This window comes from Spodoptera frugiperda, chromosome 9, assembly GCF_023101765.2.
Source record: "Spodoptera frugiperda isolate SF20-4 chromosome 9, AGI-APGP_CSIRO_Sfru_2.0, whole genome shotgun sequence".
Taxonomy (NCBI): Eukaryota; Metazoa; Arthropoda; class Insecta; order Lepidoptera; family Noctuidae; genus Spodoptera; species Spodoptera frugiperda.
In genome coordinates, this window is record NC_064220.1 from 5,389,110 (window position 1) to 5,413,190 (window position 24,081).

The 24,081-nt window shown below is 41.7% G+C and overlaps 1 protein-coding gene and 1 long non-coding RNA gene across 51 annotated transcripts in view; one reads left to right on the forward strand and one right to left on the reverse strand.

Annotated features, from left to right (window-relative positions):
* Positions 1-252: 252 nt before the first annotated feature.
* LOC118271484 (mucin-2) overlaps positions 253-24,081 on the reverse strand; it is a 71,264-nt gene continuing 47,435 nt past the window's right edge. Inside the window, exons 2-14 of one of the 50 annotated variants that reach the window (XM_050696002.1) lie at positions 14,914-14,966; positions 12,453-12,730; positions 11,746-11,905; positions 11,018-11,191; positions 10,498-10,676; positions 9,912-10,047; positions 7,940-9,449; positions 4,540-6,487; positions 3,568-3,963; positions 3,448-3,507; positions 2,752-3,327; positions 1,480-2,681; positions 253-1,146 (exon numbers count right to left, since the gene is read on the reverse strand). In XM_050696002.1, the coding sequence (XP_050551959.1) occupies positions 923-1,146; positions 1,480-2,681; positions 2,752-3,327; positions 3,448-3,507; positions 3,568-3,963; positions 4,540-6,487; positions 7,940-9,449; positions 9,912-10,047; positions 10,498-10,676; positions 11,018-11,191; positions 11,746-11,905; positions 12,453-12,730; positions 14,914-14,946 (6,876 nt within the window). In that variant the 5' untranslated portion in view covers positions 14,947-14,966 and the 3' untranslated portion in view covers positions 253-922. The other 49 variants (XM_050695999.1, XM_050695996.1, XM_050696040.1 and 46 more) reach the window with 49 other exon arrangements.
* LOC126911071 (uncharacterized) lies at positions 2,511-7,572 on the forward strand. Its single transcript, XR_007705638.1, has 6 exons — positions 2,511-2,661; positions 2,792-2,962; positions 4,115-4,234; positions 4,355-4,455; positions 5,908-5,971; positions 7,424-7,572. It is a non-coding gene; the product is annotated as an uncharacterized LOC126911071 (long non-coding RNA).

The following is a 24,081-nucleotide window of genomic DNA, read 5'->3' on the forward strand; positions in this document are numbered from 1 at the left end:
GGCTAGAGACTGTACATTGTAATTTGGTAGTTGGCCAAAATATCGAACACCGTTTTTAATGCTCATTGAAATAGCATTGCAATTTGAAACTATACCTTCCTACTCAGAATTTCGAAATCCAAAAATCTGAACCATGTTTTACACAGCCACCCGGTCACATATTATGTTTGCAACCCATACCTAGAGAATCTGAATCTCTATTATTGTATAGAAAATGTTTAAGGTAAAAATGCAGGATAAAATAAAACAATATTTTTTGACATTCATAGAATGTTTTACTTAGATTGACTCGACAAGCAATCTTAGGTACTAACATTACAAAATCATTGAAAATAATATTCCATGAGTACACTCTGTTTAAAGAAACATATCATTTATATTAGTTTTGTCGAAAAATTGTCGTTTATAATGTACTCAATGCGCTACAGAATGTACTCAAGTCATCTTATATTTATATTAATACACACTATATAATTAATTCAAATGGCCACATCAGCATACTGGTATAAACAATATGTATTTACACGAAAAAATATCACAAATGAGTATATTATTTCTTTATAAAAAAAATGAGTAATTTTTGAAAAAACAGGATTTCAGAACATATTTATAAGAATGTTATACATACAAAATATTGACTAGCGATATAATATACATTATAGATTGAGGACGCATCGAAGAAGACACTATATATTGTATTATATTATGGCACTATTTTATGTAGTGATAAAATAGGCATGCCTAGCGCATGAAGTATTAAGATAAAGCTTATAAGGCAGTGACGTCACATTATACAAATCAAATTATTCATATTTAGCAGCCATTATTAAAAAATCGAGAATTGGAATGAATCAAGTAGCTAGTAAAAATTAAAAATTAAAATATCACATTATTAAAATTTAACACGACAGTTATTTACATATTAACAGGGGCTTTGCGCAGTTGTGTTTACAGACGCAGTTCTTAGTTTATTTTTCTTGTACATATAAATGGCAAGTGTGATTGACATGATCATTGCTACAGCTGATCCCATGGCAATGTATATGATGGCAGTGCCACTTGTTGCAAAGGCAGCACTTTCGCTGCTACCAAATACGTCACGAACTTTTCTTGATCTTGGTTCTGTTCGCTTGAAATCGAACGAATCTGTGAATTGAAAAGAAGATATTAAAATTACACCTCAAAGTACAATAGCACGTTTATTATAAATCAAATTGTAGTCAGTAAAAATTACAGTAACACCGTTTTTTAACTAGGGTGACAACGGTAAGTTATAAAGAAATAAAAAGATTATTTTATGGTGATTATCACTTCACTTTTCTATTTAGAAACGAAGTGAAAAGTATTAAAGCGAGTCCAATTGGGATTTCATTTACAAATGGACGAAATACTTATTAATAAAATATGTTAGTTAATTGTAAAAATTGAAAACTTGATTTACAACATTGTATGTGTTGTTTCACAAAAAGAACTACGTACCTATATAATCGTTGACGTTATCTTCATTAGTGTCCTTAGTTGCTAATCTGCTGACTCTAGAAGATTTGATTTCATTTTCTTCTGGGAATGGTGGCAAATAAGTTGAAGGTGGGTTAGTGCTAGCTGGAGCAAACGGCTGTGGGCACTTTGGATCCCTTGATCCTGGATAACAAGAACTGGGGGTTGGAGGTTCCGGTTTGGGACACCTAGGGTCAGTTGATCCAGGGTAGCAACGTGGTGGCGCAGGGGTCGTTGGCTTGGGACATCTGGGGTCAGTCGATCCAGGGTAGCAACGTGGGGGCTCAGGAGTCGTTGGCTTGGGACATCTGGGGTCAGTCGATCCAGGGTAGCAACGTGGTGGCTCAGGAGTCGTTGGTTTGGGACATCTGGGGTCAGTCGATCCAGGGTAGCAACGTGGTGGCTCAGGAGTCGTTGGCTTGGGACATCTGGGGTCAGTCGATCCAGGGTAGCAACGTGGTGGCTCAGGAGTCGTTGGCTTGGGACATCTGGGGTCAGTCGATCCTGGGTAGCAACGTGGTGGCTCAGGGGTCGTTGGCTTGGGACATCTGGGGTCAGTCGATCCTGGGTAGCAACGTGGTGGCTCAGGAGTCGTTGGCTTGGGACATCTGGGGTCAGTTGATCCTGGGTAGCAACGTGGTGGCTCAGGAGTCGTTGGTTTGGGACATCTGGGGTCAGTCGATCCAGGGTAGCAACGTGGTGGTTCAGGAGTCGTTGGCTTGGGACATCTGGGGTCAGTCGATCCTGGGTAGCAACGTGGTGGCTCAGGGGTCGTTGGCTTGGGACATCTGGGGTCAGTCGATCCTGGGTAGCAACGTGGTGGCTCAGGAGTCGTTGGCTTGGGACATCTGGGGTCAGTTGATCCTGGGTAGCAACGTGGTGGCTCAGGAGTCGTTGGCTTGGGACATCTGGGGTCAGTCGATCCTGGGTAGCAACGTGGTGGCTCAGGAGTCGTTGGTTTAGGACATCTGGGGTCAGTCGATCCAGGGTAGCATTTGACAGCGGGTGTCACTGGTGGTAAATAAGTGGGAGGAGTTAAGGTGGTCGGGCGTGGTGGTTGGGGACATTTAGGATCGGGAGAACCCGGGTAGCAGACTGGTTTAGGCGTTGTTGGCTTAGGACACCTGGGGTCATTTGATCCAGGGAAGCATCGTGGTGGTTCAGGTGTCGTAGGTTTGGGACATCTGGGGTCAGTTGAGCCAGGGAAGCACCTTGGTGGAGCAGGGGTTGTTGGCTTAGGACACCTGGGGTCACCTGGGGTCATTTGATCCAGGGAAACAGCGCGGTGGTTCAGGTGTCGTAGGCTTGGGACACCTGGGATCAGTTGATCCCGGGAAGCACCGTGGTGGCTCAGGTGTCGTTGGCTTAGGACATCTAGGGTCAGTTGAGCCAGGGAAGCACCTTGGTGGAGCAGGGGTTGTTGGTTTGGGACAACGTGGGTCCGTGCTTCCAGGGAAGCATCGAGGTGGTTCGGGTGTCGTTGGCTTAGGACATCTTGGGTCGGTACTACCTGGGTAGCACCTTGGTGGAGCAGGAGTCGTTGGCTTGGGACATCTGGGATCAGTTGATCCAGGGTAGCAACGTGGTGGCTCAGGAGTCGTTGGCTTGGGACATCTGGGATCAGTTGATCCAGGGTAGCAACGTGGTGGTTCAGGAGTTGTCGGCTTAGGGCATCTGGGATCGGTAGAACCGGGGTAACATTTAAGTGCCGGCGTCACTGGTGGTAAATAAGTGGGAGGAGTTAAGGTTGTCGGGCGTGGTGGTTGGGGACATTTAGGATCCGGAGAACCCGGGTAGCAGACTGGTTTAGGCGTGGTTGGTTTGGGACATCTGGGGTCAGTCGATCCAGGGTAGCAACGTGGTGGCTCAGGGGTCGTTGGCTTGGGACATCTGGGGTCAGTCGATCCAGGGTAGCAACGCGGTGGCTCAGGAGTAGTTGGTTTGGGACACCTAGGGTCAGTCGATCCAGGGTAGCAACGTGGTGGCTCAGGGGTCGTTGGCTTGGGACATCTGGGGTCAGTCGATCCAGGGTAGCAACGCGGTGGCTCAGGAGTAGTTGGTTTGGGACACCTAGGGTCAGTCGATCCAGGGTAGCAACGTGGTGGTTCAGGAGTCGTTGGCTTGGGACATCTGGGGTCAGTCGATCCAGGGTAGCAACGTGGTGGTTCAGGAGTCGTTGGCTTGGGACATCTGGGGTCAGTCGATCCAGGGAAGCACTTTGGTGGAGCAGGGGTTGTTGGTTTGGGACAACGTGGGTCCGTGCTCCCAGGGAAGCATCGAGGTGATTCGGGTGTCGTTGGCTTAGGGCATCTAGGATCGGTAGAACCGGGGTAACATTTAAGTGCCGGCGTCACTGGTGGTAAATAAGTGGGAGGAGTTAAGGTTGTCGGGCGTGGTGGTTGGGGACATTTAGGATCTGGAGAACCCGGGTAGCAGACTGGTTTAGGCGTTGTTGGCTTAGGACACCTGGGGTCAGTTGATCCCGGGAAGCACCGTGGTGGTTCAGGTGTCGTAGGTTTGGGACATCTGGGGTCAGTTGAGCCTGGGAAGCACCTTGGAGGAGCAGGGGTTGTTGGTTTGGGACAACGTGGGTCCGTGCTCCCAGGGAAGCATCGAGGTGGTTCGGGTGTCGTTGGCTTAGGACATCTTGGATCGGTACTACCTGGGTAGCACCTTGGTGGAGCAGGAGTCGTTGGCTTGGGACATCTGGGATCAGTTGATCCAGGGTAGCAACGTGGTGGTTCAGGAGTCGTTGGCTTGGGACATCTGGGGTCAGTCGATCCAGGGAAGCACTTTGGTGGAGCAGGGGTTGTTGGTTTGGGACAACGTGGGTCCGTGCTCCCAGGGAAGCATCGAGGTGATTCGGGTGTCGTTGGCTTAGGGCATCTAGGATCGGTAGAACCGGGGTAACATTTAAGTGCCGGCGTCACTGGTGGTAAATAAGTGGGAGGAGTTAAGGTTGTGGGGCGTGGTGGTTGAGGACATTTAGGATCGGGAGAACCCGGGTAGCAGACTGGTTTAGGCGTGGTTGGCTTTGGACACCTGGGGTCATTTGATCCAGGGAAGCACCGTGGTGGCTCAGGTGTCGTTGGCTTAGGACATCTAGGATCAGTTGAGCCAGGGAAGCACTTTGGTGGAGCAGGGGTTGTTGGTTTGGGACAACGTGGGTCCGTGCTTCCGGGGAAGCATCGAGGTGGTTCGGGTGTCGTTGGCTTAGGACATCTTGGATCGGTACTACCTGGGTAGCACCTTGGTGGAGCAGGAGTCGTTGGCTTGGGACATCTGGGATCAGTTGATCCAGGGTAGCAACGTGGTGGCTCAGGAGTCGTTGGTTTGGGACATCTGGGGTCAGTCGATCCAGGGTAGCAACGTGGGGGCTCGGGAGTCGTTGGCTTGGGACATCTAGGGTCAGTTGAACCAGGGAAGCACCTTGGTGGAGCAGGGGTTGTTGGTTTGGGACAACGTGGGTCCGTGCTTCCGGGGAAGCATCGAGGTGGTTCGGGTGTCGTTGGCTTAGGACATCTTGGATCGGTACTACCTGGGTAGCACCTTGGTGGAGCAGGAGTCGTTGGCTTGGGACATCTGGGATCAGTTGATCCAGGGTAGCAACGTGGTGGCTCAGGAGTCGTTGGTTTGGGACATCTGGGGTCAGTCGATCCAGGGTAGCAACGTGGGGGCTCGGGAGTCGTTGGCTTGGGACATCTAGGGTCAGTAGAACCAGGATAGCATTTGAGAGCGGGTGTCACTGGTGGCAAATAAGTGGGAGGAGTTAAAGTTGTTGGGCGTGGTGGTTGGGGACATTTAGGATCGGGAGAACCCGGGTAGCAGACTGGTTTTGGCGTTGTTGGCTTAGGACACCTGGGGTCATTTGATCCAGGGAAGCATCGTGGTGGTTCAGGTGTCGTAGGTTTGGGACATCTGGGGTCAGTTGAGCCAGGGAAGCACCTTGGTGGAGCAGGGGTTGTTGGCTTAGGACACCTGGGGTCATTTGATCCAGGGAAACACCGCGGTGGTTCAGGTGTCGTAGGCTTGGGACACCTGGGGTCAGTTGATCCCGGGAAGCACCGTGGTGGCTCAGGTGTCGTTGGCTTAGGACATCTAGGGTCAGTTGAGCCAGGGAAGCACCTGGGTGGAGCAGGAGTCGTTGGTTTTGGACAACGCGGGTCGGTGTTTCCAGGGTAACAATTTGGTGGTGCAGGCGTAGTGGGTTTAGGACATCTAGGATCAGTACTGCCTGGGAAGCAATTTGGGGGTGCTGGAGTTGTAGGTTTTGGGCAGCGCGGGTCAGTGGATCCAGGGAAGCACCGTGGGGGTTCGGGAGTTGTTGGCTTAGGGCATCTGGGATCGGTAGAACCGGGGTAACATTTAAGTGCCGGCGTCACTGGTGGTAAATAAGTGGGTGGAGTTAAGGTTGTCGGGCGTGGTGGTTGGGGACATTTAGGATCCGGAGAACCCGGGTAGCAGACTGGTTTGGGTGTGGTTGGCTTTGGACATCTGGGGTCAGTTGAGCCAGGGAAGCACCGTGGTGGGGCAGGGGTTGTTGGTTTTGGACAACGCGGGTCGGTGTTTCCAGGGTAACAGTTTGGCGGTGCGGGTGTGGTTGGCTTTGGACATCTGGGGTCATTTGATCCAGGGTAGCAACGTGGTGGCTCAGGGGTCGTTGGCTTGGGACATCTGGGGTCAGTCGATCCAGGGTAGCAACGTGGGGGCTCAGGAGTCGTTGGCTTAGGACATCTGGGGTCAGTCGATCCAGGGTAGCAACGTGGTGGCTCAGGGGTCGTTGGCTTGGGACATCTGGGGTCAGTACTACCTGGGAAACATCTGGGTGGTGCTGGAGTTGTTGGCTTAGGGCAACGTGGGTCAGTGTTTCCAGGGTAACAGTTAGGAGGTGCTGGTGTTGTAGGTTTCGGGCACCTGGGGTCTGTGCTGCCTGGGAAACATTTTGGAGGAGCTGGGGTGGTTGGTTGTGGACACCTAGGGTCTGATGAACCTGGATAGCATTTTAATTCAGGCGTTACTGGTGGTAAATAAGTAGGGGGAGTTAATGTTGTTGGTCGCGGTGGTTGGGGACATTTAGGATCCGGAGAACCCGGGTAGCAAACTGGTTTGGGTGTCGTAGGCTTGGGGCACCTTGAGTCTGTGCTACCGGGGAAGCACCTTAGTGGTTCAGGAGTTGTTGGCTTGGGACATCTGGGGTCATTTGAGCCAGGGAAGCAACGTGGAGGCTCAGGTGTTGTAGGTTTAGGACATCTTGGGTCAGTTGAACCAGGGAAGCATTTTGGTGGAGCAGGGGTTGTTGGTTTAGGACACCTGGGGTCAGTTGATCCCGGGAAGCACCGTGGTGGCTCAGGTGTCGTTGGTTTAGGACATCTGGGGTCAGTTGAGCCTGGGAAGCACTTTGGTGGTGCAGGTGTCGTAGGCTTGGGACACCTGGGGTCAGTTGATCCCGGGAAGCACCGTGGTGGCTCAGGAGTCGTTGGCTTGGGACACCTGGGGTCAGTCGATCCAGGGTAGCAACGTGGTGGCTCAGGGGTCGTTGGCTTGGGACATCTGGGGTCAGTCGATCCAAGGTAGCAACGTGGTGGTTCGGGAGTTGTTGGCTTAGGGCATCTGGGGTCAGTCGATCCTGGGTAGCAACGTGGTGGCTCAGGAGTCGTTGGCTTGGGACACCTAGGGTCAGTCGATCCAGGGTAGCAACGTGGTGGCTCAGGGGTCGTTGGCTTGGGACATCTGGGGTCAGTCGATCCAGGGTAGCAACGTGGTGGTTCGGGAGTTGTTGGCTTAGGGCATCTGGGATCGGTAGAACCGGGATAGCATTTAAGTGCCGGCGTCACTGGTGGTAAATAAGTGGGAGGAGTTAAAGTTGTTGGGCGTGGTGGTTGGGGACATTTAGGATCGGGAGAACCCGGGTAGCAGACTGGTTTAGGTGTGGTTGGCTTTGGACACCTGGGGTCATTTGATCCAGGGAAGCACCGTGGTGGCTCAGGTGTCGTTGGCTTAGGACATCTAGGATCAGTCGAGCCAGGGAAGCACTTTGGTGGAGCAGGGGTTGTTGGTTTTGGACAACGCGGGTCGGTGTTTCCAGGGTAACAGTTTGGTGGTGCAGGCGTGGTAGGCTTGGGACATCTGGGGTCAGTCGATCCAGGGTAGCAACGTGGGGGCTCAGGAGTTGTTGGTTTGGGACATCTGGGGTCAGTTGATCCCGGGAAGCACTTTGGTGGAGCAGGGGTTGTTGGTTTGGGACAACGTGGGTCCGTGCTCCCAGGGAAGCATCGAGGTGGTTCAGGTGTTGTTGGCCTAGGACATCTAGGATCAGTACTGCCTGGGAAGCAGTTTGGAGGTGCTGGAGTTGTAGGTTTTGGGCAGCGCGGATCAGTGGATCCAGGGAAGCACCGTGGGGGTTCGGGAGTTGTTGGCTTAGGGCATCTAGGGTCTGATGAACCTGGATAGCATTTCAATTCAGGCGTTACTGGTGGTAAATAAGTGGGAGGAGTTAAGGTTGTCGGGCGTGGTGGTTGGGGACATTTAGGATCCGGAGAACCCGGGTAGCAGACTGGTTTAGGCGTGGTTGGTTTGGGACATCTGGGGTCAGTCGATCCAGGGTAGCAACGTGGTGGCTCAGGGGTCGTTGGCTTGGGACATCTGGGGTCAGTCGATCCAGGGTAGCAACGTGGTGGTTCAGGAGTCGTTGGCTTTGGACATCTGGGGTCAGTCGATCCAGGGTAGCAACGTGGTGGCTCAGGAGTCGTTGGCTTTGGACATCTGGGGTCAGTCGATCCAGGGTAGCAACGTGGTGGCTCAGGAGTCGTTGGTTTGGGACATCTGGGGTCAGTCGATCCAGGGTAGCAACGTGGTGGCTCAGGAGTCGTTGGCTTTGGACATCTGGGGTCAGTCGATCCAGGGTAGCAACGTGGTGGCTCAGGAGTCGTTGGCTTTGGACATCTGGGGTCAGTCGATCCAGGGTAGCAACGTGGTGGCTCAGGAGTCGTTGGCTTAGGACATCTGGGGTCAGTCGATCCTGGGTAGCAACGTGGTGGCTCAGGGGTCGTTGGCTTGGGACATCTGGGGTCAGTGCTACCTGGGAAACATCTGGGTGGTGCTGGAGTTGTTGGCTTAGGGCAACGTGGGTCAGTGTTTCCAGGGTAACAGTTAGGAGGTGCTGGTGTTGTAGGTTTCGGGCACCTGGGGTCTGTGCTGCCTGGGAAACATTTTGGAGGAGCTGGGGTGGTTGGTTGTGGACACCTAGGGTCTGATGAACCTGGATAGCATTTTAATTCAGGCGTTACTGGTGGTAAATATGTCGGTGGCGTTAAGGTTGTAGGTCGAGGTGGCTGTGGACATCTCGGATCAGGTGAACCCGGGTAGCATCGTGGAGGTTCAGGAGTCGTTGGCTTAGGACATCTAGGGTCAGTTGAGCCAGGGAAGCAGCGTGGTGGCTCAGGAGTAGTTGGTTTGGGGCACCTTGGGTCAGTGCTACCTGGGAAGCACCTTGGTGGTTCAGGAGTTGTGGGCTTGGGACATCTGGGGTCAGTGGAACCTGGGAAGCAGCGTGGTGGCTCAGGAGTAGTTGGTTTGGGGCACCTTGGGTCAGTGCTACCTGGGAAGCACCTTGGTGGTTCAGGAGTTGTGGGCTTGGGACATCTGGGGTCAGTGGAGCCTGGGAAGCAGCGTGGTGGCTCAGGAGTGGTAGTAGTCGTATATTTGTCGGCAATAACTGTTGGCAACGAAATCCTCCGATCACGTAGTGTAGTGAGCTCTGAAAGTTGTGGTGTCGTCGGTGTTGGCTGTTGAGGACATCTGGGATCAAGTGAGCCAGGGTAACACTTCAGTTGTGGTTCAACCGTGATGCGTTGACATCCAGGATCACGCGATCCAGGGTAGCATTGTGATGGTTTGATCGTTGTAGAAATTTCCGTGGTACCGCAGTTCGAGTCGCAGTTGTTTGTGCATAGCTGTAATAAAGGACAAATTATTGTTATTAGAGTTATTGTATTTAATAATCCATCATTAATATACTGCGTGATTTGTCATTATAGCGTGATCTCGTGTACTCTATACATATAGATCATTTCCATTTGTCGAACAAAGGGATAGTTAGAGTTGATTTGTTCTATAACGGCCAGTTTCAATAACCTATCTAACTGGCCGTAACTCTATACGAGATTATGTGATCTAATAACTAATCACTCTTTATTATAATAAGTTTATAGTCAGTAACTAAGTTTACAGTAAGTAATAGATTAGATGAATATTTAGTTACTGTAAGATCGGGTTTCTTTGACCCTAGGGGATAACTTTGACCCAAATTCTATAGCCAATAACAGCGCACCGTTCCACGTCAACGTGGAACAGTGCGGTAACGTGGCACGTTGACGACATTATCCGTATTTTAGTAAAAGTTAAAAAATATTTACCTCGACGTTACACGTTAGGTAGACTTGGTCGGTTTCAGGGAATCGGAAAGCGCTCACTTTGCTGTAGGCAATTAAAGTGGCACCGCTCTTGCCTGTGTTTGTAGTTTTCTGCCAGAAATCAATCAGCTTTTTCTTCCTGTAATTGAAAAATCAGTATTTTAAAGACTGTGACTGATTCAGTAGACGTGAATTTTTTTTGTAATGTTGTATTTCAATTTTTATTTATTCATTTCATAGTTTATAATTTATTGCATACACTAATAAAATACGTTTACGTTGTAATAGTAATTTCAGCACAATGGGCATTCTTATCAAACGGGTTTCTTCCAGACAACCTCTGAATGGATTTTTATTTTAATTTAATATGTTAAAGAAAAGTCCTTAAACGCACTTTTAATATACTGTAGCATCAAATGCAAACTACAGTCGACACACGTTAATTCGAAATTCAAGGAACTCTTAAAATATTTCGAATTACCAATTGTTCGAAATATCACATGGTCAGGAATTTGAACTCAAAATGAATTTGGACATAAATATTATAAAACTATAAAACTTCCTGAGACAATATCACAGCACAACTTACTTGGGACAACCGTTCTTGTCAGTCAGTTGAATCTTGTTGGTACTAGGACCATCGTAGTTTTCGTTGTCATAAGCCCAGCAATCGTGTATTTTAAGGCTGAACTGGTTTCTTACATCCTTGAGATACACAAGGATTGTCAAGTATTCTCCAATTTTGATCGAGTTCTTCAGTGGAGTGGTCTGAAAATAATTTTGTAGTTAGTAATTTACTCTAAGTAACAAACTGGTGCACGTTTAAGAAGTCTACTTGTAACAAAGTTATATCTAAAGTAGTTCAACAAAAGCGTTGTGAGTTGTATCGTGAATCATATTTTTTTAAACGTGCGTTTACAAACATAGATGTTGTTCCGTGCGGGAATCGAACCTGCGACACGTTGCACGGCAGCCAGTGGCCTAGCCACCTCGCCAACCGTGCAGTTTTTAGTTTTTTTATCACATTTGTAGTTCATTGTTATAACTTGAAGCGAGACAACATGAGAATTAGAGAAAATTAAACAAGATAGTAAAAAAATAATACTTACATTAGGAAAGACTCCTACTTGGATGTCCATCCAGCATTCAACTCCTCCGGCGGGTCCTTCGACTGCAACCACATCAAGCATGTCAACCATGAAAGGTTTTAGCTTGAGAGTATGCTCTTCTCTGGACGCCGTCACTCCAGTCGACACTTCCAGGGAAGTGCGGGCACATGACACCTGGAAAACGATGAGAAAACGGTTCGATATTGCTTTTGCATTTGACAGGTTGTACGATATAAACTGGTAGATAGAAAGGGAACGTTCTATTGCAAGATTATAATTAGTTACCTATCTATGGTATTTTGAAATAAATTCCATACGTACGTAGGTATGTATGTATGGCATTTATACATACATAACCTCACGCCTGTCTCCAATGGGGGAAGGCAGAGACGATGGAACGCCAATTGCTACGAATCTTACATACCTCTTTCGCTTCATCAACAGTCATTAGTCTTTTCATGCATGCTCGTCGGTAAATACCATCATATGTATCAAATGTATCGAAATTAGAATTACGATTAATTTGAGATAGATCTCAGATAGCTAAAATCTACCGACATGACGAATAGTTATTAAAATTCGGTCGGAATACGGTCTTTAGTAGGTAAAAGACAAATATCGCGATTTGCTTGTGTTGTGTTTATACGGATTTGGTTATGTGTTGAATTTTTGGCCACAAATTGTTTCTTTGAAAGAATGTCAGAAATCAAATCTATGTTTATAGATACCTTGCGAGCGAAGTCCTGAGGTCCTTGCAACAAGTCGTCAGCTTGGAACACAAGTACGTTGTCGATGGTACCACATGCATTGCAGAGAGGTCGGGAGCCACAGCCATTCAGTGGCACTCTGAATGAGTACCGAGACTGACTGTTGCCCAATGACACATATCTGAAATTTATCGAATATTTTGTTAAGAAACTTTGCTCTTAAAAGACTAGTTAGATCAAAATTATAGTATGAAAACCAATAAAATAATTTACAATGTACCAATACATGGGAAATGGTGGATAACATTAGCTGTATCATAAAATATTGCAATGGGTTTAGTAAACCGTTACTAACGGTGGTAGTTTATTGTATTTTCTAAATTGTTTTATCTTTATTTCCACCTATCAATAGAAACTAAAAGAAACCATATAAACAGTCCTGGGCGCTTACTCTTGAAACCAATCTTAATTTCAATAAAATCACAATAATTATTCAATGTCAAAACTATACAACCCCAATCGTAGCTGTTAGAATAGCATTCAGAGTACGGAATATAAAGTCAAACTCAATACCATTTAGTTCATTCAATATCCACGCAAGACGGATGCAATGGGCGCTAGTGTTGCAACTCAACAATACGAAATTTTACAATATCAATTTCAATCGATCGGAATTGGATTCAAGAGTAAGCCCCCAGATACTTTATTAGTAAACAAAAAATACTTACTTGCACTTCGGGTCATTTAAGTAACCCTTACTGTAAATGATGCCATCGAAAACGTCAGCGAACTCAACAGTGACGTCGATATAGTTGCCTGAGCATTGCACGTCGATATCAGGAGACAAGGGCGAGTCAGCCGCCCTTGATCCTCTTATGAACGTGACCCCAGCATCCTCACTACTTTCGTAGAAAGGCGAGAGCACATTGTCTCCGGACAACTCGCGGTTCAGCTCAACCGCTGTGAGCGTTTTTGGTTCATCTGAAACAGCTGTAGCGAGCGACAGCTACAGCGAGGCTTTTATTACACTTTTGTTTTGAAAACACTTGCAAAGTACGATGAAATGAAATCACTTTATGAGTGCTTTTCCATCAGAGATGTAATATGTTGTTATGATAAGAATAGGTAATAGTTAGGCTGTGAAACTATGTGACCGCTTCCACCGATACTAAGCTATGTACCGGTGCGAGGAAGATGCGCAGCTCGAGTATGCGATGTATCGATAGTAGAAAAGCCATTAATAGCACGCATCTTTCCATATAAAAACAAGTGTATCATATATAACTATGTGTAGGTACCAATGAATATGATTGGTGGAAGCCAAACGCATCCACAGCAACGTAATATAGCACATCTCTGGTGGAAAAGGACCCTTATGAATTTATAAGGCAAAACTTGTTATTTAGTTGATCTCAGGAATCAAATTAGAGCTCCACTGTTCATCAATCGGTGCAATAATGACCTCTGATTTAGGCGGCCGTACTCAAAAGTACTTTGCCTTACGAAGTACTACCAAATGACTGCGTTAATATTTTGTCTATCACATTAAATATTACAAAGTGGCAACTATTCGTCGAATAGCCAAGGATCTCTGATGTCGTTAGTTATTATTTTTATTATCATATAATCTGTATTTATTGTTCGTGGCAGCACAATGAGTGTTTAACTCTCACGTACTTAATTTTGTCTCACTACCCACTGCACAATATGAAGATTAGAAACACGCTCTACATAAAAACTGACATTTTTAACACATTATTATTTGGAAAATTTTAAACGAATAGATACGTTTTTATAATTCTTATTTGAAGTATCTAACCTTGTGATGTCATTTTGATGGTAATTATTTCAAAGTCAAAGTTGAAGTCAAAATTATTTATTTCAAATAGACCGGGAAGGTACTTTTGAACGTCAAAGCAAATATTACAATGTTAAAAAAATGTCTGGTTGTCGGTTAGGTCTCTAGTGAAGCTTTTAGCATTCAGGATTTAGTTTAGGATTTAGAATACATTTTCGTTAACTAAAGAGTAATGATGGAGTTTCATGCTCAGTTTTTCTTCATACTTAAAATGAAAACCTATTTTCACTGATTATTTAACGTAGTAACGTATAGATAGTTACTCTATACGTTACTACGTTATACTGTTAGTCTACGCCTTAGTAGATTAATTTACTAAGGCTTTTTTGCTGGTTTCAAAAGTTCCTGCACTTTAATTGATAATGTGTTTGATTTTACTACAGTTCCTTGGTTTTAAGGTTATTGTGCCACTGTTTCAACTTTATTGTATTGATATAAAGTCGAAAACCCAATGACCAAAAAATTTACTGATTGAAGTAGGTATGTTGATCAGAGGCGACTGTAACTTGATGATATTACGTTATGTTATGTATTACTTAACACATAACATTGGTATTGGAAGTCAAAGGGAAATTGTTTCACAATTATTTAAATGAGTGAATGTGTGAACTTACGACCTTAAGATTAGGTTGTTGTCGGGTCAGAAGCAATCACTTGATTATCTATTCATTCATTAACCTGATTGTAAAATTATCTACGGTTGTCTTTTATGTGGAAAATTATTTGGTAACTTATTAAGTACCTACTTTGTTTCTTGTTGTTTGAAATATTTTTAATGAGGCCATTGTTTTGTAGTTTGTTGGGTTAGATTAGTTTGGTAGTACTTATAATAATTAGTACTTTTTTAAACTTTGCTTCACACTAGGTTTTCTCGTGTTGCGTTTTCAAACATACATAAGGGTCCAGACCCGAAACAACAATTTGTGGATCACACAAAGTGTTGAATTTCCGTGAGGGAATCGAACCGGCTACATGTTACGTGACAGGTTGCCCAGCCACCGGCAGCAGTACAGTAAGAAAGTATAGTCTGGAGACATCTTTAACTATTCCTGTCCTATTTATGATCTAAAAAGATTACATTGTGATTTTTGTGGAGTAATATATTTCAGTCAACATAACAAATCCATGAAAATATAGAAAAAGGGTAAAAGCTAAACATTTCGAATGACTAAACACAGACAAATTACATAGAAAGATTACATTAATCACGTTAATTGAGATCTTTCTGTGAGGTCTTACGATAGACGAGTAATAGAATAATCAATGATGAATAAATTATGATGAAATTGTTTATAATGATCGATGGGAATATTATGGAGATGGGTACTAACCTGCACGAGTGCAATCAGTGCCGCTATGCGCATGACAGCCGCTTCATGGGGCCCTGGAAATAAGAAAATAGTTTTATTATTAATCTTTACATAATATAACATCTCTTAAACATAGAAGGAGTAAGGTTTTGTTTTGAGGAGGTGAAAATCATCCGATGATTTCTCCCGCCTAGGGTGTGAGGAGAGGGAGTGTCTGATTGTGACTCTTACTGACTAAAAACCAACTCCGGAGTCTCAGCAACTCACGGTCGTCCGCAACTCCGGGTTGAGAGACCACGCTGAGGTACTCATATTGAATGTGACAACCACTTTTCCACAGTTATGTTATGACACAATATGAGACAAAACTGAAAATATCCAGTCACGCTTTGCTCGACCCGGGAATTACTTAACAGCCATGCTTGTGACTACTAATTATTATATTATACGATGTAGTTTAATTAACCTTTATGCCGTTAGCAAAAGCTAGTTACTGATACATAATTATATACATACATATTGTCACATCTGTATCTTGTTGGGGTAGGCAGAGGAACCCAAATTAAGCTAACTTAAACAAGCATCCCTTAATGTTTCCATAAATATCTCGTAACTAGCATCTGTCAGCGGCTTCCCCCGCATTCCCGTGTCATAAAAAGTACCCTATGTGTCATTCCCGACTATAATCTACCTCTGTTCCGAATTTCACCTCGATCCCTTCAGCCGTTTTGACGTAATTGAGTAACAAACTCACTCATAAACTTTCGCATTTATAATATTAGTAAGAAACATAGAATTAATGACTGAAGAAAGTATAGTTAAGTATTGCTAAATGTGTAATCAATTACGAATCATAGTTAAAACGTGGTTACCTAATTTGACAGCTTTTATCACAACAGTTAATGTTCATTTAACCGTTTTCAAAACATCATTCGTTTTAGTTAATTCTTTGTTTTTATTGCGTGATATTTTTGAATAATTTTGTAAGTTTATTGTCGAAATTTTCCGTAGTAAGAGTTTAGAGTCCTACTCTTCTGATTGATAGATCGATGGTGTATAAAGATTTGTAGGCTACCGTGCCTTTTATATGAGCTCTGTTATATAACTGACTAAATTTAGGTGTGTAGGTGCATTTATATTATAAATATCTTCATTTCTTATAAAATCACACATACATTAATAGGTCTATGTGATCTTATGATTGAAATTACCCAATAACCGATCTCAATCCTAAATTCTTTGATAGATCTAAGTTGTTGACAGAAACTCAATGGAGTTTATGTCAAACATCGATTTCAATTTCGATTCGATCAATCGATAGTTAGCAGTAGTATCACATTTTCCTATTTGTCTTGTTAACAGCATACCATGCAAACGTATTACTTGGGCTTACGCATAAAATGCCTACTTAACGAAACCTGTTTAGATATCTACCTGATTATCTTGATCAAGTTAGTCTTTAAGTAATAAGTAAGAAATGATATAATCATGATTAGTGACTCCTGACAGTTTATCGTTGGACTATGAGCCTACTGTGCGCAAGGGTTTGTCGATATCTCCACACTTGACAGATAGGTTGGAGATCGATACGATAGTATATCGATACGAGTCACAGAGGGACTTTTCAGCCTACTAATGTGCAATGTCGCCGCGTCTACGCACGCTGCTTATAATGAAGAGTCCCTCTATGACTCGAAACTAGTAGAGCTATTCTCTATTAATTTACGTGAGTAAACTGTGATTTTTAATTAATCTTGTTTTGTCTCACGATAGTTATTATAAAAATACAATAGTATATCATAACTGAAACTCCATTATCATAAATCATCAAATAATTAATTAAATTAACAAACTATTAATTCATAAAGCACAACCTACATCAAAGCATTCAATAAAACCATGATTAATAGCCCATTCAAAATAGTGTCATAACACAACGCAATACGTTTCAAATTAAGAAACCATTAATATTGTTGATGACATTCGGATCGAAAAAAGTCACATTGGTACTGGCTGTTGGTAGGGGTTTTTATGAAAGACGCCGGTAATCGAGCAGGCGTATTACCTGATGGTACGCAATCGCCGCCGCCCATGGACACTTGAAATACCAGAGGCGTTACAAGTGCGTTGCCGGCTTTTTGGGAGTTAGGAATTTAAGGGTAGTTGTTCGGGAATTAATTAAATTGGGGAAGATTGGGAAGGGGGAATTAAAAGCCTCCGGTAACCTTACATCACACATACGCAAGCGTTGTTTCACGTCTGGTTTCTCGAGCCCGCACTCTCATGCATGAGAAGCGGGTGTCTTAAATCTCCGGGCCACCGCGACATCTATAATCTATCTCAGTTTGTTATTTAAGAGGGACAGTGAAAATGGACATATACTTATTACTAAAATATAGTAAAAAACTACCTCGGTGGTTGAGTGGGCTTTTTTCGGTTTTTCGAAAATTTCTTAGTAAGTAGCACGGAGTCTGAAATTGTGCCCAATATATGGCAATAATATACTGGGCAGAATTCTACAAAAACAGGTGAAAAGTGGATGTACATTATACAGCGGCATTACGTGCCATAGTGTGGACTTCTGCCTACCTTCTGCCTGATAAAAGGTGTGAAGTTGCATAATAAAAAAAAAAACTATAACCAAAATCAACACCAAAATGAAACTGATATATCCGTACAAGAAAAGTTAATTAATTCACACAACTACACTAATGAATCATACTAAATCAAGAGATAGAGTAAAGTAAAGAATTGATTGTAGTGTAATCGATCACCGCGGGCGCAGGTAACAATACAAATTAACGTTTCTTCAATGAGAACACGAAAAAATCTTGGGAAACGCTATTGTTACGGCCGATTAGTATTAATTACTTAGATAAAACCTATAGGTATTTTACCTTTAGGCTATGGAAACTAACACAGTTGAAACATTAGAAGAATCTTGTTTTCGTATAAGCAACACCTACTTTTGTTTGTATTGGTTAATATTGGCTCGTGTTGGTTGCCATGGAAACCGTATACGAGATTTTTTGTTGATATATAAAAATGTGATGAGGTATTTTCTCAGTAGGTATTAGTGTAAAGAATGAATTAATAAAAATGTAGGTATGTTTGTGCATTTTTTTACGAAGAAGCTACTGAATGAATCCGAATGAATACATATTATATAGGTATTGTAGATTATAGTCTGTTTAACACTTAGGCTATTTTTTACTTTGGTATCGCGCGCAAAGCCGTTGGCAGAAGCTAGTAATATCATAAGTACTTACTTTAGATACATTAGCATATATTATTAGTTATATATTTTAGACTTTAGTCTAATATAATAATAATAATATGTATATGGTGGATTGCTGCCTATGTAGACACTATCTACGTATATAGCGAACACGATCCTCCTCTTCCTTGAGGGTCTCAGGGCGGTAGGATTATGAAATACCGACTCTCACGAGTCGAGACGTACTTAAGGCATTACACACAATTAATATATGTATATTAGTTTATAAAAAAATCCAGGATAAATTAATCAGAGAGGCCTATGTCGAAATGTGACGCGGAAATCCTTCAGTTGCGAGTTCACGAGACTGACCTCACGAATGGAGGTAACCTCACAATTAAAGCCTCTTCGTGAGTTGCCACTTCACCTATAAACAATATTATAAATAGCCTTCTATGTACGAAGATTCGGTAAAGCACGATAATTGAGATGTTATTTTTTGTGATGTCTCATTTTTATGGTTCATATTACGTTTTTCGATAAGTGTTATACTAGACTTAATTTTTTTGGGTTTAAAGTTCCGGATAAAATTCCAGAATTTTGGTGGATGGTACCATGAAGCCAATACAAAGTGGAGATGTCATTACTGGATTTCCCTTTAACATAATGCGAGACATTTTACGGGGAGCGATGGACGTTACAAACCACGCCCCCTTTTATTTTCCATATAGCGGTCCTATACTAGAAAAACGTTGCCAACTTTCCACATTTAAATGTGTAACCTACCTATACCTTTTTACTTATAATATGTTTGGGCTGGGGCGTTTTTTCGATTTTCTATCATATAACAATCCATAGCCCCAATTATATTATACCATTCAAGTTTGTCGAAATGTTAAATGAATTGGCATATTTGTAGTAAAATAAATTTGTAGTTCATTATATAATCTTGTAAGTATAAAGAAAAACATACACAAAAAATATTCATGTAACAATGAAAGAATCTGAAGTTATTATATCATAAAATTATATGAGAACATTCATTAATAAACATTGAATTTGTTTAGATTTTTTTGTATTCTTACAAACTATATTGTAACTTATGTCATTAAAATGTATTCAAGAGATGTCAAAACACGTTATTAGGCCCGTGTCAGCTATAAAAGGTCAAGTAGGTACTTAGCGATAATTTGTAAGAAACGAAATAATTTGAATAAATAAAATATTTCATTTAAATCGACCTTGGTGATGAGTGAGGAAAGTTTCATTTACATTATTATTTATTTTTATACACTTGTTTATAGTTTGGCGATCACGGTTAGCAGTTACAAAGCCAACGTATTTTTTTCGATTTAATTCTTCCAAAAAGTCCTATCCATTGTTAACAGTTGACATACCACTAAATTGTTGTTTCACTTTTACAATTGGATAAACAATCGCCGGTAAGCGAGCAGCCCGGATCACCTGATGGTAAGCAATTTAAGTACTTAAAGTAATGTAAGCAAGCCTTTTGTGGGTTAGACATTTAAGGGTTGTTAGGGAATCCGGGTTTTGGAAGACAATTGAGCCTACGGTCCTCACTCACACAACGCAAGCGTTGTTTCACGTCGGTTTTCTGCGAGATCTACATACATACATACATAATGCCTTATTTTTACTCACCCAATATTAAATGAAGACGTAATAATATAATTACAAAATTAGTTTGATGATGACAAGAGATCCAAGGCCTTACCATTGGACAGGCTACCACATAAATAACATTTAATCCACGCATGAATTTGGTAAAGTTCACGAGGTCGATGTGTTTAAGTGAGTTCGTGTTTTTGTAGTAATTATACGAATACCTTTGTGTCGAGTGTAGCTTAACCTGTATAAGGTAGATTACTGTGAACCAACTAAGCTATGTTGTTTTCTAATAAACATATTACCGTATATAGAATTAAGGTTTTAATTACTCTATTATTTTAAGTGGTTAATTGATGTGGCTGGATTTGTGGTTGTCTGGAAATAACGAGGCGGTTTGTAGTTAAATTTGTGAAGAGAAGCATGGTGTTTACATTTATTTAATTTGTGTGAAGCAGGCACAAGAATATAAAAATTAAATTCTGTATTTCTAAATGGGAAAAGAGTAACTTTTCCATGCTTACTGGGTAGAACTGTACACCTTCTACACATGGGAACGAGCACCTAGCTTCACTGACGGACAAACTATTATTTATTTCTTTATTTGTTGACATTTTAAAAGTAACTATTTATGGTTTAATAGGAATAAATGATTTGACTTTGACTTCATTCTTATCAAAATCTATTTTCTGAAAAGCAGGCAAAATTTTATCCAAATACATCCAGTAGTTTTTGAACCAGACAAACAATTGACAATTAACCTACACAATATCAAACGTTTAATAAGCAGACCACGTCCAATGTATTTTTTTCCTTGAATGGCAACCGAGTCTCCAATACACACATCCAATGTTCTAAAATTAACGTATTTATTGACAATGTCAATAAAATTAGATTTTTATGTTCAATACTGGTGTCATCGAATTATTCAAATGTAAACTGTGTCATGGTCGACGTGACTTCATCGTATCGTATTCCATAGACCGGTTGAACGGGTCGATGCATCGCACCGCATCGATTAAATTCGAAAAGTGAAACAAGGGCCGTAGGGCTGAATCGATTGTTATCGATATGTCCTGTAAGAGATTCATTTTTATGAGTGTTACGTGATAATATAGGCTGTATGGTAGAGGAGAATAAATTTATGACCAGCTCTGGTTCTTCTTGAAGGTGTCGTAAGAACCGACTAAGAGACTACACATTTGACAGATATTGTGCAGCAAGCTTTCTGATGCATTTAAACCGCCATTTTACTAGAGGAGGCTCATAATCATGACTGTTTCAGACTTTTTTGAATAGGATAAGCCCGCCACATCTTCCCAAAACCGCTGCTATTTTAAATAATTGGTATTATTTTTAGTGACTTTTTAGACTGTTGATAATGATGTTAATAAGGCACACACTTTTATAAAGTATCGCTTTTTAATTTCCAAAAGAGTAGACTGAGTACAGTGAGTAATATCTAACATAGATTATTATTGTATTAAAATTATAGAGATTTGAGTTAAAATATGAATTAATTCGTAACATCGTCCTATGTAATAAAAGGTTTGTACCCAAAACCTATATTATACTATATACATTAGGCATGAGAAAACATTATACTACCATTACCGTAAAGATACAGGAGCAAACGTTTGTATTACAATCTCCATTAAAATATTTTGCAAGGGTCCCGAAGATGTCGCCTCGATGAATGTACTCGTATCGTCACGAGGTACCATCTTAATGTCAACTGATTGTGAAGGGCCTGATATTTGGCATTCCTCTGTCTACCGGAACGATGCGGTTTTATTTCTGAGTGATATATAGATTTCAAAAGTAAAGGTGTAATTATATTACAATATTTGGCATGTGTGCAAACTTAAATTACATAATTATACACATGTATACTAGGTAACAGAGAGAACAGGCTGATGATGGTGATGATGCTAGATAAATCTCATGTTTCTCATCCCAGCGATTGAATAAATATGGTTCTTATTAAAAAGTGATGGTTGAACTGCGTTAAAAGCCAATTAAATTGGATAAGCCCTTTTTGACCAATTTTAAGAAAGGCTCTTCTCTTAAAATGAGGCTTATAAAATACCCTAAGTGGATGACTCACATATATCAAAAAAACATATTGCAAAAGTCATCACTTCGGTGGTGAATATTACGAAAGAAAAAACAATTAAAAAATATTAAACAACAAAAAAAAATAGAAGCAAACAAATGAATGAAGATAAATAAATCACAGTTAAAAAAACTTCAAAGATTTCATAATTCGAACGCGTGAGTAGTCCGTTACGAATTGCAAGTCACAAAGCAATATGGCGGACAATTTGTTATTGTTTACAAATCGTTTTTATTCAATAACTTCAGATGCACGGTTACGTAAATTATCATGTTCACGGTATAACAATTACATTATTAATTACTGACAAAGTTCTACATTGTAATTAAATATTTTGTTGTAAACAAAACGTGGGAATTTGTGTCGGAAATTGTTCTCTTTGGGTCTTTCGTTCTATGGGTCACATAAGACTAGGAAACGTTGCTTGACGTGACCCCATCTTCTGCTAATAGGTTCCTCTTTCAGATAGATATCTGTTGTTTAGTCAATGTCTTTATACGATGATATCGGTTTATTTATTTCTAAACAGTACTTACATTTTTATTTCTTATTGATTGTATGTATCTTTCGGTAAACATGTGTTTATATCGTATGAAATTAAACATTGCGTTGAAAAAAGGGTTCAGCAATATTTTTAACACAATTTTCATTCAAAAATAACTTTTAATATTTCACCTTACGTCTTATTATAGAAATATCACCATAATCTTCAACTTAATTCTCAATAAACACTCGATTTGCATCACAACTACTATATCAATCGTTTCCAAGGCAAACTCCACGAACTTTGACCATTTAAAAGAATATTGGGACAGTTTTCCTCAATAATATCATTAATTTCATAACGTTATGTAGATATGACGAAAGATTTTTGGCGGCCAACCAATGAATCTCCAATGTATCTACCCCTATAATTACACCTTTATGCGTGAATCTTCTTGGTCGGCAATTTATGAAGTACCAAACATTACGACATGACACTAAATGGGCGAATCTCATAATTCCGTGATTAAAGAGTAAATCACTTAGCTTGTGGTTAATTTATGGTGGGAAATTAATTTACATGGTTAGGTCGTAACCGTTTTCGCGTGTGCGGTTTTAAATGGCCGACTTATTATGTGGTGATTTTGATTAATTGATTTTCGTTTGTGTTACATAATTATTTTTGGGTGTAGGTATTAGTTTTATAGCCTAATTGATCGTGTAAGTGAAATCACGATTCGATTTTTAGATTTCATGCAATAGACTGTTCTCATAACATAACTATTGATAATGGGGTTACCGGAGACCCAATTACCCTACTTCCCAATCCCCGATTTCTCAACAACCCTTAAATTCCTAACCCCCAAAAGGCCGGCAACGCATTTGTAAAGCCTCTGGTGTTTCGGGTGTCCATGGGCAGCGGCAATTGCTTATCATCAGGTGATCCGTATGCTCGTTTGCCGGCTTATTCCATAAAAAAAACATACTTTTTTATGGAATAATCGATACAATTTAACGCTAAAGCTTTCTTGGTAAGAATCAATATATGAAATGAATAAGCATCTATTATGACACTCACTATAAACACTAATCAATGAAACTGCAATCACCATTGACAAATGACCAACAATAAATTCTCTGTCCAATAATAACATCTCTTGGTTAAAATATGAATTAACACATGCGGTTCATGACCTGTTGACCGACACTTATAATACAATTTAAGCAACAACATTGCGTACCGAACCACAAATTACTTTTTAAGTAATCACAATGATTGTAAGATAAATAGTGGTAAGTGGAACGACTATATAAACTTTGGAATGATAAAATAATATAATTAACATGTATGTGTGTATTGTGGTCTAGTGTTTGTTAATAACCACATGTTTAATGTTACTAGGCTACTTTGTATTTAAATATTCAATAATTCCCAATGAGCGTTAAAAAAACCGAATTCAATAGTTTTCTTCTGTTTTAAGTCCGTTAAATTACCTAAACCTGCTGATAAGTGTAATATTACTCTGATCCAGAGATGCGCATTACCTAGCGGGTTTACCGTGGTTCTGTCGCTAAAAGTAGGAGAGTAGGAACGGGGTGGTTTTTAGTCAGAGTAAGAGTTTGACACTCCCTCATGCCTCGACCAAGGCGTACCCAAAGCCGCAGTAGTAAATAAAACTCTACATCTAAATTAATTCGGAACGAATCATAAACCTAAAATCAAAGGTATGGTAGGTAGGTACTTATC